General features: G+C 45.4%; 5 protein-coding genes across 5 annotated transcripts; 4 read left to right on the top strand and 1 right to left on the bottom strand.

The window, feature by feature from the left end:
• Positions 1-2,314: 2,314 nt before the first annotated feature.
• On the top strand, positions 2,315-4,194 carry MYCFIDRAFT_189443 (uncharacterized protein; the record flags this gene model as incomplete). The annotated part of the gene is made up of 2 exons (XM_007930288.1): positions 2,315-2,334; positions 2,454-4,194. 2 exons carry the CDS (start codon positions 2,315-2,317, stop codon positions 4,192-4,194), a joined length of 1,761 nt encoding a protein of 586 aa, XP_007928479.1.
• A 512-nt stretch (positions 4,195-4,706) lies between these two features.
• MYCFIDRAFT_198018 (uncharacterized protein) lies at positions 4,707-6,037 on the top strand (the record flags this gene model as incomplete). Its single annotated transcript, XM_007930287.1, has 3 exons — positions 4,707-5,658; positions 5,917-5,926; positions 5,980-6,037. The coding sequence occupies 3 exons, from the start codon at positions 4,707-4,709 to the stop codon at positions 6,035-6,037; spliced, it is 1,020 nt and encodes a 339-aa protein (XP_007928478.1).
• Positions 6,038-19,106: 13,069 nt separating this feature from the next.
• Positions 19,107-19,806, top strand: MYCFIDRAFT_204240 (uncharacterized protein; the record flags this gene model as incomplete). Its single annotated transcript, XM_007930286.1, has 1 exon — positions 19,107-19,806. A coding segment is annotated over one exon (326 nt), but the record flags the coding sequence as incomplete, so codon positions are not given.
• A 405-nt stretch (positions 19,807-20,211) lies between these two features.
• On the bottom strand, positions 20,212-21,389 carry MYCFIDRAFT_215890 (uncharacterized protein; the record flags this gene model as incomplete). The annotated part of the gene is made up of 1 exon (XM_007930285.1): positions 20,212-21,389. The coding sequence occupies exon 1, from the start codon at positions 21,334-21,336 to the stop codon at positions 20,212-20,214; it is 1,125 nt and encodes a 374-aa protein (XP_007928476.1). The 5' UTR covers positions 21,337-21,389.
• A 189-nt stretch (positions 21,390-21,578) lies between these two features.
• MYCFIDRAFT_140622 (uncharacterized protein) lies at positions 21,579-23,306 on the top strand (the record flags this gene model as incomplete). The annotated part of the gene is made up of 3 exons (XM_007930284.1): positions 21,579-22,234; positions 22,294-23,196; positions 23,252-23,306. 3 exons carry the CDS (start codon positions 21,579-21,581, stop codon positions 23,304-23,306), a joined length of 1,614 nt encoding a protein of 537 aa, XP_007928475.1.
• Positions 23,307-24,002: the final 696 nt, after the last annotated feature.

Here is a 24,002-nt window from a genome sequence, read left to right as displayed (position 1 = left end):
CTATTTTACGAGGCTTTCGTATAGATACGCTATAAGCAAATACGGGCCTTAGAATATATAATTAACGATAGTACCCTTAATAATATTATTAGCGCGTTACTTAATAAGAATAGTATAGCTTAATTAAATTAAGCCTAATATAGTAGCTTTATTAGTCTTTAGTACTAGCTACTATAAGGCAGATATAGCAATAGTCGAGGTAACTCGAACTATAGCAGTCGTAGTAGCCGCGGAAATAATAATAATAACGGTCGAGGCCGCGGTAGAAACAATTAGAATAGTTAATAGAATAGTTACTAGCCTAACTATAAGAAGTGCGCCTATTATTAGGGATCGTATTCTTCTAGCCGCTACTATAATAAGTACCCTTATCTAAAGGAAGACGACCTACTATACTATAAGTAGTAGAAGGCTAAGAAGAAGAGGGTATAATAATAGTAGTAGCGTAGACTAACTGCTTAGTAACCGCTATAGTCTAGTATATAGGGGCTATTAGCTAAGAATATACTACCCTTATTCTATAATAACCTACGTCCGGATTTAGCTAGTTTAGGTAGTAACTATACCTTTAATATAGTTAGTATTAGCGATACGGCCTCTATAGCGCTTACTATAGCGACTCGTACTACTAACTAGGTTATAGATTCTAGTACTAGTATATATATAGTTAATAACTCTATTCTACTTCTTAAATATTAAGGTTGCTATATTCCTATCCGATTTAGAGGCAATACGAAGTATATAATAATAGTAGGTATTACTTAGACTAAAGTTATTAACGAGTATAGTATTAGTAGTATAAAGTTGTCTAAAACACTATATATACTAGGTCTAGTAGTATACCTACTATCTACTAAGAAGCTTACCGATAAGGGCTATTTCTATCGTAACGATAACTTTAAGATAAGCTAGTGCTATTTACTATAGTTAACGGCAATAAGGCTACTATTACTTAGACCTATCGTAAGAATAGCCTTCCTTACCTATATACGCTAACTTTTAGCCTAGATAGTAAAGTTATAGCGCTTCTAATAAAGTAGGGGGTACCGAGTAGTATAGTAGAAGAATAGTATCTACGATATAGTTATATCTATAACTATAAGCTACTTAGGATAGAAGCTAAAGGCTAGATTGTTATTACTACTAACTCGTAGCTCTATTCTAGTACCTTACGCTACGCCTTATTCTTTAAGAAGTTATATCTCTTAATAATATTACTAACCGTAGACTTGGATACTATACCGTTAAACTCGTCGAATATAAACTATACAGTCTTAGAATAGTATAAAGTCGGTCGATCGCGAAGATAGTCGGTTATATATACCTTCTACGCTAAAGTAAGGGCTCGAGACAGTCCTTTCTTTACCTATTACGGATATAGCTTACTAGGTGGTGTAGTATTAATCCTTAGGGCATCGATAGCGTGCCTACTAATACGAGTCTATTATAAGGCACTACGATTAGAATAGCCTTCTACTTATAGATCTTTAATAAAGGTAATCTAATCTTCCGATATGTATATATAGTATAGAAGCGCGGATTTCTAAGCCGGCTACGCTATTCTAAGCGACTAAATAATACCTAAGAACGGCTATACTATTAAAAAAGCGACGATAAGAATACTAGTAATAGTACGATTAATTGTAGCTACTTAGTATTCGGGATTACTAACTAGTTGGTAGGCTTCGCGAACGACGCGTGTAGACCCTAGGTAGGTACGCTTACCTTAGTGTAGTAATAACTATTTGTTTAATTCAGCTTATTTGCCCTACTATAATAGCCTAAAACTAGTCTAGTTGTTTCTATATCTAATACCCCTTAGTTTGCTTTCTTTAGCTATATATACGTAATAAGGGAGTAACTTAAAAAATATACAGGCTATTACGTATATAATGCCTAAGGCTATAACTATATATACTTTATTTTAGGCTTTCTATAACTAGCCCTCTTCTGAATACATTACAGTTTATATCTTAAGTTATCGTCTCCCTGCGCTTAATTTAGCTTAGGATTATACGGAACTAATTGTAAAAATTTCGTTAAATTCTAAGGACGCTATCGGTATACAACTCTAAGAACTGTATATTGCACAGCAGCGCGCGCTAACGATTACCACGGCATTTCCTTCATTCAGACATGCCTACACTATATAGTGCAGCTGTTGTGTCACTAGAATTAGGGCAGTCGGAGCTGAAGCTTGGCCGTAGTTCTAAGCTTCAGCTTCTCTGTACAAAAGCTGGCTTATCAAGTCCCCTGATCACTTGCTAGCTCAACACGAGTACGATGCTAGCACTTGCCCTGCCACTCATCGGCCATGTCTTACCTTCTCTGGCGGTACTAGCCCATAATAATATGGGAACATCAACATCTTTGGCTTTGTTCACCTATGAAAAGCAAGTGATTGGGCATGAGACACTGATAGGACTCTCTGGAGACGATGCAGAAACTTTCAGATTTGGAGACAATGACCAGGTAAATTGCAGCAGAAATGTCACACAAGAGTGCAAGCTCTTTCCGGGGGATAGAAATTGGCCTTCGCCATCGCAGTGGCATCTTCTTGATGCAGTCACTGACGGTGGCCTGCTCCAAGCTCGGCCTGTTTCGGGCGTCTGCTACAATGGGACCGGAGCGTCTAATAGCACTGCCTGCCGAACCGTCACGGATAATTGGAACGACCTGCGCTGGCACACTGAGAATGCACTTGAGCTGCTTTCGCCATTCTACGAAGGCAACACTTGCTTGCCACCAACGATCTATGACAGTGGACACTGTCACCAAGGAGGATACTCAACCCATGTCGTCAAGGCCACCACTGTTCGAGATATACAACTGGCAATCAACTTCGCTCGCAACACTGGGGTCCGGCTGGTCATCAAGAACACGGGACACGACTTCAATGGCAAATCTGGGGGCGCTGGATCTTTGAGCATTTGGATGCACAACCTCAAGAATATAGAGTTCATTACATCCCACCAGTCTGCTGGCGGCAGCTATGTTGGGCCAGCCATCAAAGCTGGTGCTGGTGTCCAAGTTGAAGATCTCTACGCTTTCGCGTACAGGCATGGACATGTTGCAGTAGGAGGGGATTGCAGCACTGTCGGAGTGGTGGGTGGCTACATTCAAGGAGGCGGGCACAGCCCTTTAAGTCCGCTTTTCGGTCTGGCTGCCGACCAAGCCCTGGAGTTTCAGGTTGTCCTCGCCAATGGGTCTTTCATCACTGCGAATGAGGTCGAGAATGTCGACCTGTTCTGGGCGCTTCGAGGTGGGGGTGGTGGATCATATGGAGTAGTCACTTCCACAGTCATCAAGGTCTACCCAAACATACCTGTTTCCACCGCCAACTTGACGATCAGCACAGTCGACGAAGGCGTCTCGAAGGAGGCATTATGGAGCGTACTGGCCGCCTTCCTCTCCTATTTCCCGCAATGGGCCGATGACGGGATATACACATTCTTCTTCATCTGGAACGACGTGCCTTCTGCTGGCGAGTTGACTCTCGACATCGCACCATTTCTTGCTTCGAACCGGACACTGAAGGAACTTCAGGGCTACTTGGCGCCATGGCTCAGCCAGTTGCGAGAACTGAATATCTCTGCATCGCCTGTCTGGGATCACTTCCCCGACTTCTATACTGCTTGGCTCACAACAGGCCGAGAGACTATGCAGCCTCCAAATCAAGCTGTTGCCTCGCGCCTCTGGCCTCGCGAGAACTTCAAAGATGCCCAGCTGTTCAACGCCACCTTCGAAGCAATTCGAGCTACGGTAGAGGCAGGCTACAAGACCTTCGGCTACAACATTGCCCCTACCCTTGCTCGTGGCAGCGACGTCGATAATGCTGTCACTCCCGCATGGCGAGAGACCGTTAGCCACATGATGTCCGGAGTCAACTGGCCGCTTTATGCGAACTCATCGGCTATCAACCATGCTTGGGATGATTTTGAAGTGTATATGGATCTTTGGCGGAAGCTGAGTCCAAGAGCTGGAGCTTATCTCAATGAAGCAGATCGACGGGAGCCTGAATGGCAGATGTCTTTCTGGGGAGAGCACTATCCGAGACTGCTCGAGATCAAAAAGCTGTATGATCCGTATGATCTCTTCTACGCTCATCATGCTGTTGGTAGTGAGGGATGGGAGGTGAGAAGTATCGATGGTTTGCCAAACGAGAATGGCCGTTTGTGCAGAGTATCAGCCTGAAGGGGCTGCCGCGATGAGGTCCATTTTCGAGAACGGGTATCACGACTAGCGTATATCGAACTCTGAACCTGAAACATTAAACTGAAGTGTTGTCTCTGCCGTTCGTATGAATTTGTCATAATATGAAGACAGGTCGCTGCAACAAGCCTATAAGCTTATAAGAACACCCACAGACCAACTCGGCCATCTATTGCCGAGGACGCAGCTGAGCCGGAACCATCTCTCGGGCTGGCCTAGCCGTTGCTTACCGACTCATCGACCCCAACGTATGTCTCAGAAGCCAACATCTAGTCCTCTTTCGCTACGCAAAGAGTACGCAGCCTCATCGGCACAATCTAATCTCGATTCTTCAGCAACCGATCAGACCGGGCAGATTCTACGGACTGTGATTCCAGCACCTTTCAAGCATACATACAGCAACGCCACTCAAAGACGAGGTCAGATCGGACAATCCAGAATTTCGCATGAACTAGGCGGACACGTACGAAGGAAATCAGTCCGAGTAAACGATCATGAAGCAAGTAAATGAGATCAACGGCCTCGGTGCCGAACAAAAACACATGATAATCGAATCAGCCGAAGTTCTCCTCCCATCCAAAGACATAGCAGAAGACATCGCCTTCTGGACCTCAGAAACTCTCGGTTTCCGTATGAACCAGATCTACCCAGCAGACAATCCAGCAGTCGTCACACTTTCCGGCCATGGCCTCAACCTCCGTCTCGACAAAGCCGCAGCCACCGAGCCAGGCACAGTTCGCCTCCTATGCCAAGGACCCGAAGAAGCAATCCTCACTTCACCCTCAGGCACAAGAGTCGAAATCACACCAGCAGACATCCGTATGACCCAACCACCAACTCAACACGCATTCGCAACCCGTCGCCTGAAAGACAGCGACTCCTGGATCATAGGTCGCGCAGGAATGCATTATCGTGACCTCATCCCCGACCGTCTCGGAGGTGCAATCATAGCCTCACACATCCGGATCCCCGACGCAGGCCCAGTTCCAGATCAAGTCCACTACCACACCGTCGGTTTCCAATTAATTTACTGCCACGCGGGCTGGGTGCGTCTCGCGTACGAAGATCAGGGACCGCCTTTCATTCTCTCGGCCGGAGATTGTGTGATTCAGCCACCGCAGATCAGACATAGGGTTTTGGAGAGTAGTCAGAATTTACAGGTTGTGGAGGTTGGGGTGCCGGCGGAACATATGACTACTATTGATTGGGAGATGGAGTTGCCGACTTCGACGAGGAGGCCGGAGAGGGAGTGGGAGGGTCAGAGGTTTGTGCGGAGTTGCGTTGAGGATGCGGTTTGGGGGACGTGGAGAGTGCCTGGGTTTGAGGCGTGGGATACGGGTGTTGGGGTTGGGACGAAAGGTGTTGCTAGTGTGAGGGTTGCGAGGCCGGATGGATCGAAACGGGAGGGTGTGGTTACGAGTCATGATTCGGATATTTTGTTTACTTGTAAGTGTGGTGAAGAATGGGGTAACTTACGGAAGCTGACACGAGTTTAGTTGTGCTCACAGGATCGTGTATGCTCCATGGCGAAGGCGAAGGTGCTCATGCTCTTACTGAAGGAGATGCATACACACTCCCGCCCTCCCACAAGACGAGTCTGACAAATCTCTCGACTGATCTGACGCTACTTGAGGTCTCGTTACCAGCAAACTTCGAGACGAAGATACATGTAGATGAAAGCCTTAGCTAAAATCCTATACATAGTCAATTGCCTGTAAGTCCTTAACGTTCAGGGAGGATAGACTCATGTTAAACATCTCCTTTCAGCCTTAGTAATAAGAGGCTAATGCCCGGGCATAGATTTCTCCCTAGAATCAACTATTAAGCTTCGGGCGATTGCTAAAGTTTTGCTTTTAGAAGGTCAACTTCTAATAAAGTGCATTGTCCTCGATGCTATTTTGCCTTAGTTACGTCTCGACGACAGTCCTAATAAGGGTAATAGAAGACTATATATATTAAGAAGTCTCTTCGCTACGACGCCTTCTCGTGCCCCTAAATTCTCTTTAAAAAGAGCTTAACGTATACACACAGTAGCGAAACTCGGGTACGTAGGTAGAATATACTAAGGTACGCGAAAGAGTTGTCTTTTTACTAAAGCCTTTCCTAGGGTTTTCGCTTATTATCTTCGTAACGCCTTTGTTTAGATAATAGCAAGGTTCCGGACATATCTACTAAATATTAAATATTTAATATTTGCTAGCTATATTTGTATTTAGTCCTAAACTTAAGTAAATGTTTATATTTAATTTATACCTAGTACTATATATAGTTAAGTCTATAGCAAAGGCTATACTTATATATTTATCTATCCTAGAGCTAGAAGTATACTTCTAGAATTAGACCTCCTAAGTTCGGGATATAGATAGGGCTATAAGAGCTAAGAGGATATAATAGAATCTCTTATAGCTAGAATATCCTAGCTCTCTACTAAGGCTAGCTAAGGCAATTAGGGATCTACTATATATAAGGGTTAGTAGCTAAGCAGTAAGAATGTGTACGAAACTTTGAACTAAACTGAAGGGAGCACTAAATCAATATAGCTGCTATCTGTATAAGACGAACTGCGAAGAAAGGAAGAAGGGTACCTTAGAGGGAGAGCCCCTTCCTTAGTATTCCGCCCTACGGCCGTCTAGCGCGTCCGACGCGTAAGCGTAAGCACGTATATCCTGCTTGCCCGCTGTCTCGTAGCGCCTTTGTCTCCTAGCTAACTAGCGTAGCGCGCGTATGCGAACTCGTTTAACCGCTCTTAAGCAAATATGTTTCTCCTAGCTCTTCCCTGCCTTCCGGTTCCTTCCTACTACTCGGATCTGTCCTACGACTCTATATATCTCGCTTGCTATCGTCCGTATATACGTACGCGTAGTTTAGTGCAGTCCCGTCGTTCGTGTATTAATATATAACGTGTTGTTCTGCTATATACGGCCTCCGCGGGAGTCCCTAAGATATTACGTTATACAGCTAAGTAGGCGACCTAGGCGTACTAGGCGTACTAGGCGTACTAGGCGTACTAGGCGTACTAGGCGTACTAGGCGTACTAGGCGTACTAGGCGACCTAGGCTAACTAGGCGACCTACTTCGCTAGGGGCCCCTACTACTAAGGCAACTCAAATCTAATATTACTTTATAGTATAGCGGCTAGCTTGTAGGACTTGTCGGTGCTTTCTAGGCAGCTACTATAATAGTAGCCCCCCCCTCGTTCTACGCGGAGTTCCTACGACGCTAAAGGAGGTCCGTATATAATAGGTGCTAGTGTTCTTGTCCTAGTTCGGGTCGGAGACCTTAATCTAAATTCTATTCGTACGCTTCTCGGAGAAAATGTTCCGGGACAGCTCCTTCTATTATCGTATAGTCGGTATAGTCTCGTAGGAATTCCTCGATTGCTTCGCGGGCGAAGATAATATAGCGTAGAGGTTCCTAGGTCGTGTCCTCGTCTAAGTACCCCTCCTATTATACCTCTCCCTACGGCCCGGGAGGGTTAAGATTTCCGAAATTTGTGTTACTAAAGCTCTATCCGATAATCGCCCGTACTATACCTAAGGCAGATTCCGGCTCGTCTTCGGCCTAATCGGTAGCCTCGGTAGCTTCCGGTATTAGCGGGATGTCTTCGGGGTCCGCGATTTCTCCGGCGGTTCTTAGGTTAACAACGTGTTTAACCGGGTAAATGTTGAGATTTTCTAGGAGATCTAGTTCGTATACGTGTATGCCGATTTTCTTTACAATTCGGAAGGGTCCTAGATTTTTCTAGTCGAGCTTTTTCGAAGGTCGGTTAGTTCTAATATATCGTAAGTCGAGGTAGACGTAATCTCCGACCTAGTAATCTAGCGCGGCGCGTCTGCGCTAATTAGTATAGTGCTCGTATACTTCTTAGGTATACCTTATCTCGTCCTAGAGCTCTTAGTAGGTCTAGGCTATTTAAAGAGCGAAGGCATCGGCGTCTCTTTCCGGATCGTTTACCGGGGGCTCTAGTTCGATCTCTATCGGTTCTATACCGGTTCGAGGGTGAAATCTAGTAGAGGCGTAGAACGGCGTAGTCTAAGTTGTAGCCGACTCCTAATTGTTAATAGCAAATTCAATAGAAGGCGTTAATCTTAGCTAGTCGTTTTAGTAGTAATTGTAGAAGCACCTAATGATTTGCTCGATCTGCGCGTTAGCGCGTTCGGTTTACCCGTCGGTCTACGGGTAGTAAGCCGTTAAAAGGCGCGCTTAAATTTTCAATCGTTCGTAGAGGCGCTTCTAGAAACGGGCAACGAAATTCGGGCCGCGATTAGATACAATTAATTTAGGTAGGCCTATATCTTTCTATACGTCCCGGTAGAAGACCTAAGCCGTATTCTTTGCGGTTAGGCTGCGGGCATTCAATACCTTCTTACGTTTCGTAAGGCGGCAAACTACGACTAGCATATTTTAAAACTAGAGGCCGTTAAAGTCGGATCCTTTCGGTAGGCCTATAATAAAATCTATTAAAATGTATTACTATAGTCGTAGAGGGACTTTAAGAGGTTTTAGTAGCCCTTGCGGCTTACGCGTATCTGCTTTCGCTCTGCGGTATACTACGTAGTTCTTAACGAATCGGTCGATATCCTAGTATAGATTAGGCTAGTAGTACTACTTCCGGAGCTAAGATAACATCTTGGCTCGACCGGGATGTGCTATTCCGAGAGGGTTGTAAGCGGAACGCATAATCTAGTCGCGTAAATCTTCGAAATCCGGGACGTAGAGGGCATTTCTAAATGTTATACGGGATACTCGCGGTAGAGTTCTACGGAGCTCGTACTCCGAGAGAGAAACATTCTCGTATAACCGCTCCTCGTTCTATAAAGCTTAAATTAGACCTTTAGTAAAAGCGTCTTCGGCGTATACTGTCGTAAGCTGCTATTCGAGCTAGGTAGGTTCGAGGAGGTCCTATACTTCCTCTTCGCTTTCCTAGTCGCTATCTAAGCTTTCTAAACTCGTGTCTTCGTCGTCCGAGCTATCGTCGTCTCTAAGAAAGGCAGGAGCGGCTATTAGTATAAAGGATGCTACGAGAGGCTCTAGGCCGGTAAAGTCGTCTCCGAGGAGCTCGTATAGTTCCTAGCTAAGGTTATGCTCCTTAAGGATAGACTGTTCTTTACGCTACGGACCTCGATCTAAAGGCGAGTCTCCGTTGCGCCTCGTAAGTGCGTCGGCCTATAAGTTTGCTTTGCCGGGCGTATACTAAATAACGAAGTTAAACCGGGAAAGAAACTTACTCTAGCGTACCTACCTACGGCTAAGGATTTTACTCTTAAGAAAGTAGATAAGGTTCTTATAATCCGAGCTAACCTAGATCGGTAACTTAGAACCTTCGAGTTCCGGACGCTATTCTTCGAAAGCCTTAACGATTGCGAGGAGCTCCTTATCGTAGATGTCGTAATTATATTCCGCGGAGGACATTTTCTTAGAGAGGTAGGCTATAGGCAGCTACGTATCTTCCGGGGTCGTTCGTTAAAGGAGAACGGCGCTAGTTGTACCGTCGGAAGCATCGGTTTCTAGGCGCGTTTCTTTATCGAAGTCGAAGTACTATAGGATCGGTGCGGTCGTAAAACTTTACCGTAACTAGTCGAAGGCTTCTTAACAGGCCGGTAACTATTCAAATTTAACGTCTTTCTACGTAAGTGCCGTAAGTAGACGGGCGATTCCGCTAAAATTCCGTATAAATCTCCGGTAGAAGTTAGCAAAACCGAGGAAGCCCTAAACTTCTTTTACGTTTCGTAGCACTCCCTAGTTTAGAACGGCTTCGATCTTACCGGGATCTATTCGAATACCTTCTAAAGAGATAATAAGGCCGAGGAATTTCACCTCTTACTTATAGAATTCGCACTTATCGATATCGATATATAGTCTAGCTTCTACGAGTTTCTTAAGTACCTTTTCGATATATTCGTAGTATTCCGCTTTCGTTTTGCTATAAATTAGGATATCGTCTATATACGCCGAGACGAAGGCGTCTAGGAATTCTTTAAGCGTATCGTTAATGTATAATTAGAACGTGCTAGGTCCGTTGCAGAGCCCGAACGGCAAGACTAGGTATTTAAAAAGGCCGTAACGGGTTCGGAAGGCTATTAACTATTCGTCTCCCTCGGCAATACGGATCGCGTTAAAGGCGGCGATTACGTCGAGCTTAGTAAACTAGCGAGCCTTCGAAAGGCGTTCGAGCGTTTCGTTTACGAGAGGGATTAGGTAGCGGTTCTTTTTCGTTAACGCGTTAAGGCCCCGGTAGTCTACGTAGAAACGGAGACCTCCGCCGGGTTTCTAGGCAAATATAACTAGTGCGGCTACTTCGGAGGAACTAGGGCGGATAAAGTCCTTTTATAGGTTATCTTCGAGGTATTTTTTTAGTACAAAGAGCTTATCTCGAGATATCGAGTAGAGAGGGCCGTACGGCGGCGGCTTACCGTCGATTAGCTCGATTTTGTAGTCGATACCTAGCCGGTACGGTAGCAGAATGTCGGCGTTCTTCTTCGAAAACTAGTAGAGTCGGTACTAATGCTCCTTCGGTAGTTTCGTTCTTAGATCCGTTAGTTCTTCGTCGAACTTTCGGATAGCCTTCTCGATATCCTATATTATTATAGCGAAGATCTAAGTGCGTTTATCGTAGGCAAGACGCGAGAAGGCAGCCGCGCTAATAGCGAATACGGTACGATCTCGGGGAGTATCGGAGGTAGAACTAGATTCGTTAAAGCAGTACTTAGCGCAATACTTACTCGTAAAGGACAGAAATTCGGAGGCCTAGTCGATAACCGGGTTATACTTTTTAAGCTAAGGAAGACTAAGAATAACGGGATAAGTCTTCGGGAGTTTCGTAAGGAAAAACATAATATATTCGGTATACGGGCCGATAGTAATAGATAAGTAGCAGATCTAGGTTACCTTGCCGGCGGCCGCGGTCGTACCGTTAAACATTTCTAACTCCCGAGCGTACGTAAGGTCTTAGAACGTTAAGCCGAGCTCTCTCGTATAGTCGTAATCTATAAACGAGTAGCCGGTTGCGCCGTTGTTAATAAGAGCTACAGTTTTCAATAATTTCTTTTAGTTTCCTATTAACGTTTCTACTACGAAAGGCTAGCAGACCAACTCTTTCTCTATAGCCGAGCTAGAGAAAGGGAAGGTAGCAGCAGATACTCTTAGTTTTAGAACGAATAAACCTTACAAGCGACTATATATAAGGTTTAAGCTTTTCCCTAGCCGCTCGGAGTAGCGCTAGCCGGTAAAGGCGTATCTAGAGTCGTAACATTCGCGGCGGCGACTCGCTATGTCGTTAGCGTATTTAGCCGGCCGACGAGAGACGGGTAGAGGCGAGCAATATATCCTTTTACTCCGTAGTAGATGCATTCTCCTACCGTACGGCGACGCTACTTCTCTTCTTCCGAAAGCTTGCTATTTACTAGGGGCGCGCGTAGACGGGCGCCGAGCGAGGTAGCGCTTAAATCTATCGGATCGGCGGCAGGCTAGGCGCCTAGCGGTATTAGGGCTATAGCCGGAGCTAGTGCTAAAGCCGGCGTCTAAGCTATCTGTAACTTTAACGGTAGCGTAGCGAACGGCGACGTAAAGCGACCGGCATTCGTACGGGCGCCTCCGCGGTTAGCGATAATTTTCGCGAAGTTTCGAGTCGTATTGTCGATACGCGTAAGTAAGGCGTACAGTTCGGTAATGTTTAGATTCTCCGTATCCTTATCGCGGACTTGTAGTATCATTTCTTCGCTAAGGCCGCGCACTAAGATCTACTTAGCGACGTCCGGGGGGTATTCGGCGTACCTAATCTCGTATTAGAAGGCGGTATAGTACTCTTAGTAGGTTTTGTTTACTTGCTTAAGTTTATCTAAGTTTAGGCGCGCAGTTTGCTTACAATCGGGGTCGCCGAAACTAGCGTCGAGGGCCTTCTAGATAGTAGCCGTTATAGTTGTTTCTATATTTTCTAAGAGGCTACGGTAGGAATCGAGGGCGGAGCTACCGAGTAAAGAAAATATAAATCCGGTCTTTGAAGCTTTAGTCGGATAGTAGTCGGCGTTAGCGAGAAAGCGGATCTTAACCTGTGTCTTAAATTCTTCGTACACTTTACGCTTGCCGGTAAAGCGTTCGGGGTCGCTTAGCTTCTTACTCTTATTCGAAGTAGGTATAAATGGGTAAGAAGCGGGTACCGCGGCGCCTAGGCGAGCAGAGGCGAGCTACGACTAGAGGCGGCCTACCTCGTCTTCTTTTTCCGCGATAGAAGCATTCGCGTCGCTAAGAGCCGTACTAAGGCTAGTACGGGAGACCGAGAGGAAACGAGTAGCATCTTTGTAAGCCTTAAGTAGGTTAACGAGCAGTTCCGGGTCGGTAGCGTAGGCGTAATCTAGCTGTTCGCGCGTAGCGGGGATTTTATTCTATACTAAGCTTAAAAAATCGGGTACGTCGTTAGGTCTTGTATTTTGAATCTATTCGTCGGGCGTGTCTATCTTAATAGAGGCGTTTTTTAAGGCAGTTCGTAATATAAGGGTTAGTAGCTAAGCAGTAAGAATGTGTACGAAACTTTGAACTAAACTAAAGGGAGCACTAAATCAATATAGCTACTATCTGTAAAAGGAAGAAGGGTGCCTTAGAGGGAGAGCCCCTTCCTTAGTATTCCGCCCTGCGGCCGTCTAGCGCGTCCGACGCGTAAGCGTAAGCACGCATGTCTTACTTGCCCGCTGTCTCGTAGCGCCTTTGTCTCCTAGCCAACTAGCGTAGCGCGCGTATACGAACTCGTTTAACCGCTCTTAAGTAAACATGTTTCTCCTAGCTCTTCCCTGCCTTCCGGTTCCTTCCTACTACTCGGATCTGTCCTACGACTCTATATATCTCGCTTACTGTCGTCCGTATATACGTGCGCGTAGTTTAGTACAGTCCCGTCGTTCGTGTATTAATATATAACGTGTTGTTCTACTATATACGGCCTCCGCGGGAGTCCCTAAGATGTTACGTTATACGGCTAAGTAGGCGACCTAGGCGTACTAGGCGTACTAGGCGTACTAGGCGTACTAGGCGTACTAGGCGTACTAGGCGTACTAGGCGACCTAGGCTAACTAGGCGACCTGCTTCGCTAGGGGCCCCTACTGCTAAGGCAACTCAAATCCGATATTACTTTATAGCATAGCGGCTAGCTTGTAGGACTTGTCGGTGCTTTCTAGGCAGCTACTATAACACTATATATACTATACTACCTAGCTATCTTCGATATCTAAGACCTTCTAAGTAAGCCTTCTTTAGAAATAGCTAGGCGATATCTTAGATTAGCTAAGAGGTAGTATATATCCTATAGTAAGATAAGTATTTCCTCGGATAAGCTATAGCGAGTAAACGTACTAAATTAGTCTAAATATTCGAATATTTACTAACTTTATATTTAGATTTAGATTTAATATAAAATATAAATCTAAATTAAATTAGATTTAGTATTTAATAGCTATAGTTCCGGAGTATAAACAAATCTCCTAGAGTTTACCTCGATTTACTATATATTCTAGTAAATAGATAGGCGCTATAGAATTTTAGAGTAGCCGTCGGAGATATACTTAGGTTCTAGTCTAGGTTCTAGCTTATAATTTATATAAGAACTTTAGTATTCGCTTATAGCGTAGAATATAGTAATATTAGTTATAATTGCGAGCGAAGCTCGCCTTATAATAACAAGGGTACTACAGTAGCCGAATCCCCTAAGAAATCACTACGTAACTCCCCGGATTTCAGAAAGCTAAAGCTCTGATTGGCTGCTTTCTATACGAACTAGTAGGACGGAGGAACCTAGCTTCCGGGCATATTACGTACCTTCCTTTTACGTTACTTCCTTTAAAGCGCGACAATAACTAGCAGCACGCGCCTAAGGCTAGCATTCCGTCCGTTAAAAGGCTAGTATTGCGCCCGTAAAAAGACTAGTACTAGCACTGCTAGGACGGCACGGCAGAACTAAGCCTCCGGAAAATCACGTACCTAATGCTAACTATAACAAAACCTACAACGACTACGACTAGCGACCTACAACGACTACGACTAGCGACCTACAACGACTACGACTAGCGACCTGCAACGACTACGACTAGCGACCTATAACAACTAGCGACCTATAACGACTAGCGACCTATAACGACTAGCGATCTGCGACCTGCAGCGATTACGACTAGCGACCTATAACGACTAGCGACCTATAACGACTAGCGACCTACAACGACTAGCGACCTACAAGGGTATATAAGGCGGAAGCTTCGCTCGCACTTTATAGGTACGCGGAGCCGCCTACAAGCACATATTATATTACTATTACTAAAGAGACATATCTTTTTTTTTCTCTAGGATCTTCGAATATTAGATTAGTAGTATTAGCTTTAATAAATTCTTATAGAATTGCTATACGAATAAGTCTCGGAGCTAAACATAATAAATAGTATTCTCGAAAAGCTCCGCTATTATAGTAGCTATAGGAGCTTTATTTCCCTACTACTATCTCTAGTTAAATAGGCTAACGGCAAAGCTCTCTATATTGCTTAGTACTATTAAGGAGTATATTCTTCGTTAATAAATCCTAGGAGTAAGATAGGTAATAGTTTACGTAAGTCTATTATTAAGATAAATATACAACCTTAGGTTATAGCCTAGATAGAAGCGAAATGTGTATATGCGGTAGATACGACTACTAATCTCGGCAGACAGTAACCGCGAGCGGTAGGACATATCTAGTTCAACTGCAACCTTAAGATAGTCGGATAGTCGGTAGGCGTAGAAGGATCTAGGATAGTATTAGATAGAGAAGGTTTCGGCGCGAAGCTAGTCCGCCTAGTTAGAGGAGAATTTCGAGGCTTTCCGTTATAATCTACGAATAGAGTGTTTGCCTTATTAAAAGCAGAAGCTACAAGTCTCTTATAAAGTTGTTAGTATTGCTCTTAGCTTGTATACTGCTTTAGAGATCTGCCGATAATATAGGCGTACCTTAGTACCTATAACGAAATGCGCTTTATTTCCCCGTTCTAATAATACTTGTCTTTGCGCTATTACAAAGTCGCAAGTATCCCTAGTATAGTTCTCGATCCGGCGTACTTAACCCCTCTTACTAAATTAGATTTATATCGCCTTATATTAGATTTACGGATTCTGCCGTAAGCAGCTAGGCGCCGCGTTTCTTAGTTAGTTATTAGTAATTGTCGCGTCGCGTTGCTCTTATTCGAACTATAGAATATTGCCTATAGAATATAACGTATAGACTACCTTACTATCGCCCCTATTATATAGCGCTAATAGCTTAAACCGACGACGAGTTTATAAGAGACCTTCTCGCTAGTCTAGACCCTAGTCTACCGCCGCCGCCGTCCTTATTATCGCCGCTATTATCGCCGCTCTTGTCGCCGGAATTCGAGGGTAGTAGAAGCGAAGGTAGTAGAAACGAGGAAGGTAAGGGCGGCGGAAATAAGGGAGATAAGGGCGGCGGAAACGAAGGTAGTAGAGATAGCGATTATTAGAGCGACTCGGACGATAATTTAGTGCCTATACTAGAGCAGTTTAACCGCATAGCGGCGCCGTAGAGTTAGTCGTTTAAGTCCTTCGAGAAGCTAGAAGAATATATATAGGTCTTTAGTTTAGAGCATAGGTTTAAGCTAAATAAGACCGGCTATTAGAAGGCGAATAATAAAGTAGTATATCTCTTCTTTAGGTGCGCTAAATATAGCACTAAGAAGATGCTAGCGTAGGCGGAAGAAGCGAAGAAGGCGTATATTACTACTAGTAAGATAAGGCGGAAGGGCGCTCGAACGAAGAAGACAGGTTATAGGTTCAATTGCTAGGCCTTCGCTAATAATTATAATAAGCCGACTAGCTCGTAGACTCTATAGTAGAATAAAGAAGACTATAATTATCCTGCCTTAGCGCTAATCTGCCTCGCTAACTACTGCCGGCGTTGCTATTACTCGAAGTTAGTAAAGTTTATAGTTAGTTTAAGAGCTAAGGGCGGTCTTATTATTAAGGCTATTCGAGCGTAGGCAAAAGCGACCTTCTATAATAGCGACGACCCTTATTTCGTTCTACTATTAGCGACTAATATATCGAATGCCTAGAGCAAGGCTAAATGCATTAAATTAGATAGCAAGACGGCTATCGAGAGGTCGTTATAACAGCTTAAAGATTAAGGTTACTAGTTTAAGTCTAACTTCGACTTTACTACGGAAGAATTAGCTAAATTTACTAGATTAGAGCCGGAGCCTAAGGACAATAGTAACGAAGCGGAAGATAATAGCGACGACGACTCGCGCCTTAAGTAGATATTCTTCGCTTATCCGAAGATAATTAAGTACTATAAGTATAGTCCTAACGTCCTACTTAGAGACTATACCTATAAGACAAACGACTACGATTTGCTACTATTTGTAATAGCCTAGTTAAACTAGTTTAACTAGGTTATGCCTCTAGCAATAATGCTAATAAATAGGCAGAAGCAAGGCAACTATATAATAGCACTAAAGTGCCTTAAGAAGCTGTTTAAAGACTATAACTGCTCGGAAATGCGAGTCTTCCTATACGACCGAGATAGAGCCCTTATTAACGCTATATAGCGTATATTTCCTAAGCTTCTAAGCATATACTGTCGCTAGTATATAAGAAGCGCTGTTCTTACTAATGCTAAGTATTACATTAGTACCTATATAAACTAGTCTACTAAGCGACTAGAGCCGACTACTAAGACCGAGTTCTTTATAAAGGTCTTCGACAAGGCTATAGAAGCCGAGACTAAGGACTAATTTGAGTACTATAAAGGCGTTATTATCTTACTCGGCAAAGGCGAGCCTATTCCGGAAGCACTTAAATAAGAAGACCTATACTTAGTTAACGCCGACAAGTGGTATATTATAGCCGATTATCTCGACGATTAATAGTAGCCGTATAAGAAGAAGTGTATTAAATACTAGATAGACAAGACTCGCTACTTTAGTAATACAATAACCTTACTAGTTAAGAGCGTCTACGCGTTACTAAAGTCCTTCCTTACTACCTTAAAGAACGATATCTTAACGTTCTTAGACCGACTCGACGGCTATTTTAATTACTAGATTAACCGTTATATTGCTAGGCTAGGCAAGGAGACTAATATAGGCTATTCTCGCTATATTAATAGCGATTATTATAACAAGGTTGTCCGCCTTGTATCTATATACGGTCTTAAGCTAGCAGAGTAATAACGTAACCTCGCTACGGCCGAGCTTTAGAAGATAAAGGAAGACGTTAATTTGAAATTTCTAACCGAAGCTATACTTAGGTCGCTTCCGGAAGGTCTATAGCGTACCTTACCGCTACTAGTAGCGACCTCTTCTTACTAGTAAGGGTCGTTACGTTCTATAGATACGCCTATTTAATAAGCACTAGTTTATACTAGGGGGCACTTCTATAGCTATAGAAGAGTCCGAAGACCGCAAGCTTAACCCTCTTAAACGACGATAGAAGCGACTCGAGAAGGTAAGTAAGAAGGTACGCAATAGCAACAGTCTCGGCGGTACGAGAAGGCAGGCAACTAGACCTAAACGTATAGACCCTAGCAATAGAGCTACTCTACTACCTAGTTATAAGATACTAACGATTATTAACTAGTAAGAGGCTATTCGCAATACCGAGCCTAGCCGTATAGCACCTCTAATAGCACTACTAAGATTATAGGCTTCTAGAAGGAAGAGGTGCCGCTATAAGACAACCTGCTAAGGCAATTGCGGCTGTAAGAATAAGGGTAGCTACACTACTAAGTGCTATAGCGAGGACTTTCCTTATCTATAGAAGCCGCTACGGTCTATAGAAGCCGCTAGACCTTTATCTACGGCTCCGGCTTCTATAGGTCTACCTATACCGTTAGAAACACCTGTCTAGTAGTAGCCTCCTTAGTAGCCGCCGCTACTACTACTACCTAGATCTATACTTCCGCTACTACTACCTAGATCTATACTTCCGCTACTACTACCGATAGGAAGCTAATAGATACCGCTACTAAGCAATTAATAATAATAGTAATACTTTACTTCGAGCTAGTAGTATATAGTAAACTAGCACTTCTACTATAGCTAGGTCTAGGGCAGTAAGGTCTATAGTTACTACTATATCTATAGAAGGCTTAGCGGACAGCTACCTAACCCTTAGAGCTACTACGGTAAAGGGGTATTCTATAATTACTTACTAGCAAATAGCTAGCCTACTAGTTACGACCCTTCCTATATTGCGTAGGCCCGAAATACTAGTAGAGCTTACTAATATTATAATTAGTTGCTATTTATATAATCTACTATAGTATTTAATCTATTCCTAGGTCTATATTTACTTCTTACTACTAGAATCGGCTTAGAATCTATTTACCTACCGCTATAGTACTATGTAATTGCGCGCGCGATATTATTATTAGCGTGTCATTGCGCGCGCGATATTATTATTAGCGTGTCGCATACTTAGCGATCGCAGGTAGTAGGATTAGGTAAGGAACCGGTAATATCCGTAAATCTGATATAAGGCGATATAAATCTGATTTAGTAAGAGGGGTGCTTGACACGTGGTAGCTGTATCCGAATCCATGTTCATTAATTATTGTCTACTAGCAGGGCTGGTCGATTATGCAGGCACAGGGGGTTAACTTGGTAACGATCTTTGTAGGGAGATGAAGCACGTCCCAGAAGGCGGTCATAGTGGTTGCGATCCTGTTATCCTGAGTTCATCTCTCGATGTACAGTTTGCGATGTTGCTGCGGAGTGGAACTCCTAAACACCCGGATCCTGAAGTGTGTACAAGACTGAGTTACCCGCGACTCGCGCACGAGGGGCTGCTCCCGACGCTTGTATGATACATCGCTTCCCTGGACACTCCACTCACAAACAATCACTCATCACACGCACTGACAAGTAGGCCTTCAGCTGCAAGCCCTCTTGATTCTCGAGAGAAGAACGTTCCATACACGTTTGAGCAAGAGCTAGCAGTTCTGCGTTCTTGGAACCGAGAGCCAAACTTGGGGTCCAATGAAATTACTACTTCTCTGGAAAGCAATCATCGCGTTGACACCCGTTGCCGAAGCACAGCGACTGGCGTTCCTCACGCCGAATGGAGGAGATCCGACGCAGTATACCGAGGGCCAGCAGATTCCGATTCGTTGGACCACCCCGTTCAAGTTGACGAATGTCGAAGTTTGGCAAGGTCCACGGCAAGATGGCTCATACAGCATACAAACATTGAAAGGTGAGGTGTCTTGTCCTGCATGATCAGCTGTTGCTGATGTGAAATAGCCAATTGCACACCGGATCAGACCAGCGTTTCGTGGAAAGCAGGCTCGTTAGACGGAGAGGATTTCCAGCATGCTTTGCAATTTCGTCTTCAAAAAAGTGACCAGCCCAACTTGTGCGCAGAATGTATCGCAGTCAGCCAAGACTTTCGAGTGCAGCAAATACCACGGCTAGTGGCAGATCCGATGCCAGCAAAAGCACAGTCTGGCACGCCAATCAAAGCGCAAGCGAACGCGACAACCACTGCAAAAGCTTCGCACACGCCTGGGGTTTCGCTCAAAGCGGAGCTCGGCGCCGCTCTGGGCATCGGATTGGTAGGGGCGGCGGCCATATTGACCTTCTGCATAATGTGGTGGAGGAAGAAGTACCGTTACAGGAAAGGATTGCAGGAAGCACAGAAGCTCGGACTGGGAGATGCGCAGCAAGTACCGATGCTAGCGGAAGGGAAGTTGCAGTACAACTTATACCAGTCTTCCGTGCGAGAATCGTTCACGACCACCGGGACGGCGGTGAGTGGCAAAGCTCCTAGCTACTTTGACCCCTTCGAGTTCGAAGATGAAGATGGGAGCATTCGTGAAGGATGGTATTCTCTGTGGGGTGATGGTAGACCGAGCAGGATGTCGACCGCACCGCTGAGGAAGTCGTCGCTGAGAACGTCGATACTGGCCAACCCGGGGCAGCCGTTTTAACGCTGGCCAGCCGTGGATCCAGTCACGCATGTCTCATGTATCATTGTAGCTCACGGCCTCATGAAGTCTCTGACGTCCCACACAAGCACTCTCTCGTCCCATGCACAGGTAGAGCACCAGCCTTCGGCACCAAATAGGCACCAGTCAACACCCATGGCGAATTCGGTATGCCGGTCCATACGACCCAGCTCGCGCCCAAGGCCAGAGCCGTTGCCGCCTTGGTCGACGTTGCTGCCGTCGGTCCAGATGCGGCACGTCATGTCATAGCTAGCGGAAAGCAGCACATCGCTGAGATGAGGACTCCAGCTCAGCTTTCGGACTGCGTATTCATGGCCAGGCAAGAAGTTGAGAGGGCCCGATGGATTGCGCAGATCAAATGTCCTGATGACACCGTCTACGCCGGCAGAGGCCAGGACCGAGTCTCGATACTTGTTCCAATCATGGGTCAAGCATTCGGTCGGTCCCGGGGCTCTGTTCACGTAGCCAGGGATGGGTATCTTGGGCGGTGCGTGGATGGGGATTGCCAGTTGGAGGTGATTTGTGGCGCTCGGCTTACTCCTCAGATCGTACACGCGCAAATGTGAATCTCTCGACACACATGTGACGATGTGCGGATGGTGTGGGCTGTATTGTGCGGAGTAGACGCATGAATGAACAGGCAATGTCATCACGCTCTCTTTCCGCTCCGGCGTCCATATCTTGACCGTTCCGTCCCAACTGCTGCTCAGAAATGTCTGCTTTTCGACCAGATTCCAGTGCACGGAGAAGACTTCGCGCGCATGCTCTTGCCATCCAGCGACGGGGAACTCTCCCACGCCGATATCAAACAGCTTGATCGCTCCGTCTCCACCAGCGGTCAGCAGCTGATTCTCGTGCTGCTCGGACCAGGCCAGATCGAAGAGACAATCCTGCGTCTCGAAATACTTCTCGCACGCGATGCCGTTCGCGCCAAGATTGAGAATGTACAGGCGTCCGTTGCCCACCAGGCCGAAGTTGGCGCCGGCAGAAACAGCGAGGCGGGAGTCGAAGAAGGGCGAGTATTTCACGCTGTACGCGTTGAAGCCCCGAGTCCGAAACTCGAGCATCGTGGGCGTGGGCGTGGGCGTGGGTGCAGGCGGCGTGGCGTGGCGTGGCGGTGGTGCTTCGAAGGCCGCAGAGGCGCAATACCAGATCATATGCACATTATTATACTATCATGTGTGTTGTTGCTCCCACAGCTGAATCGGAATCACCACCACCGCGCTCGATCTCGCTTGTTCAGCCTCGGCGCGTTCGTCATTGCCATTGCCGAGACATGCCCACCAGAATACGGCAGTCCATATCACGGCCTACAACGTAAATACAACTCACACCACGTTCCCACATCGTCTTCCGTCACCACATGGCTCAATGACAACGACCTGCACCACCTTGCGCCATGCCACAAGATGCCGTCTCGTCTTCGGCGCGAGGTGCAGTCGTTCTGATTCTCCAACAGGTGGCATCCCGCGCCGTGACCTTCATCTTCAACCACATCCTTCTCCGCTTCCTCTCGCCAGCACTGCTGGGAGCATCGGTCCAGCTCGAACTGTACATCATATCCGCACACCACTTCGCCCGAGAAAGTCTACGTGTGGCATGCCAAAGACAACCTGAAGGAGGCATGCAAGCCTCCATCAATCTCTCCTATCTAGCCATTGCCAGCGGCATCCCCATCGTCCTTGGTCTGGCACAATGGTACCTCTCGACATCGTATCCGGATGTGCCGTACTTCCCCGAAGCGCTCAGAATATGCGAGCTTGCAGCCATCGTCGAGTTGCTCTCGGAACCTGCATTTGTCGCAGTGCAGCAGAATATGATGTACAAGACCAGGGCTGCTGCAGAGAGCAGTGCTGTCATTGTGAAAACTGCTGTCACAGCCGCCATGGTCTTCTGGAGCAGGTATGCTGGAGTCGAGCTTGGAATGCTGCCTTTCGCGGCGGGTGAGCTTGCATACTGCTCTGCTCTGACAGCCGTGTACTTGCGGCAAACGGCCTCAGTGGCCAGGCAGCAGAGGTTCACTTTGCTACCCAAGAAGATCGTGACCAAGAAGAGGTGTGTACGGCGACCTCTACAAACTAGGCAAGTGCTTTCTAATAGCTCCTCTGCAGCAGCACCGACTTCGTTCTTGGACTGTTCTCCACGTCACTTTTCAATTTGAGTCTGTCGCTATACGTCCAACAAGGCATCAAGTATGTTCTGACTAAAGGCGATGTGCTTATAAGCACAGCGTTGGCTACGCTCGAAGAGCAAGGCATGTATGCTCTTTCCGCCAACTATGGCGGTCTCATCGCGAGAATGGTCTTCCGCCCGATCGAAGACAGCAGCCGCAACCTCTTTGCGCAGCTCTGTGCTCCAGCTTCAGACAAGGAGAAGTCTCAATCTTCAGAGAAGAAGACTTCGGCGTCCACGGAGCCCTCTCAGCCGAAAGCAAACCTCGAACAGGCAAAGACGACACTAAACCTGATTCTGCACAGCTACAGCATCCTATCTCTGCTTGCGTTCGCCTTGGGACCGACAGCAGCACCTCTACTTCTACAAATCGTCGCTGGGCCCCGCTGGTCCGCTTCAGGTGCCGGAGATGTTCTCGGTATATACTGCTACAGCATCCCACTCCTTGCCATCAACGGCGTCAGCGAAGCGTTTGTTGCAGCAACGGCCTCCACCAAAGAACTGCATTGGCAAAGCATCTGGATGACTGCTTTCTCGGCTGGGTTCGCGGCAAGTGCATACGTCTTTCTCCGAGTTCTGGAGATGGGTGCCAAAGGACTGGTCTGGGCGAACTGTGTCAATATGGCTTCGCGAATCGTCTTCAACCTGTACTTTGTCAAGTCATTCTTTCAGCGACACGGTCTGCAATACAGTATCGGCGATCTTCTGCCAAGTATGTATGCCACTGCTGGTGCAGTCGTGGTTCCTGGCCTTCTGAACCAGACGAGCGGTATGCTAGATCGATATGGTTTGCTCGGCGAATTGGCAAGAGTAGGAACTGTTAGTATAGGTCTGGCCTTGTTTATGTAAGTCTCCGGAGCATCGCTCGGTAGCGAAATCAAGTTACTAATTTATTAATAGAGCTATAATAGAACGTCGATTCCTTCTTAATTACTATAGAAGAGCGCGGTCGTAGTTAAAGTATAGAGTAAAGTAAAGAGCCTATATCTAGATAATATAATACGCCGCTAGGATATCGACTCTCGTATCTATAAGTACTAATAAATAAGCTTAATAAACACGTTCTCTATTATATCAACGGCTATAGCTAGCGCGATAAAGATCTTCTATATTATAGAGCTAATAGAAATAATTCTATATAAAGAAGATATTTATAATCTTTTTAAATATTAGCGGATATATAAAAGATAGTTTAATATAATTTAAGACTTATTAAAGCTCTAGAAGAAGCTATTGCTACTTCTAGTAGTAGTTATTTTAAATACTAGTAGATCCTATAGTAGTTTAGTCTAGTCTAGTTTAGTTTAGTTTACTAAGAAACTAGGGAAGTAGTTAGTTTAAACTAGAGAATTTACTAGTTTCTAAGAAGTATAAGTAGACCCCGTAGTAGTTCGGGGTAGTTTAGTTTAGTTTACTAAGCCGAAGATCTAGTTTAGTTTAGGTTAGTTTACTAAGCAACTATAGGAGTAGCTAGTTTGAACTATAGAATTTATCGGTTTCTAAGAAGTATAAGAATATATACGTAACTTAAAGTAAGCCCTTTATAAGATACGAGAGTATAGCCGGTAGCGTAGCTAGTATTTTTTAGTTATAGGAAGGTACTTATATAACCCTAAATCTATAGGCAATTAGCTAAGGGTACTAACTAATT

The sequence above is a fragment of the Pseudocercospora fijiensis genome, assembly GCF_000340215.1.
Source record: "Pseudocercospora fijiensis CIRAD86 unplaced genomic scaffold MYCFIscaffold_6, whole genome shotgun sequence".
Lineage (NCBI taxonomy): Eukaryota > Fungi > Ascomycota > Dothideomycetes > Mycosphaerellales > Mycosphaerellaceae > Pseudocercospora > Pseudocercospora fijiensis.
The sequence above is the reverse complement of the archived record's forward strand: the minus strand, read 5'-3'. Positions and strand labels throughout refer to the sequence as shown.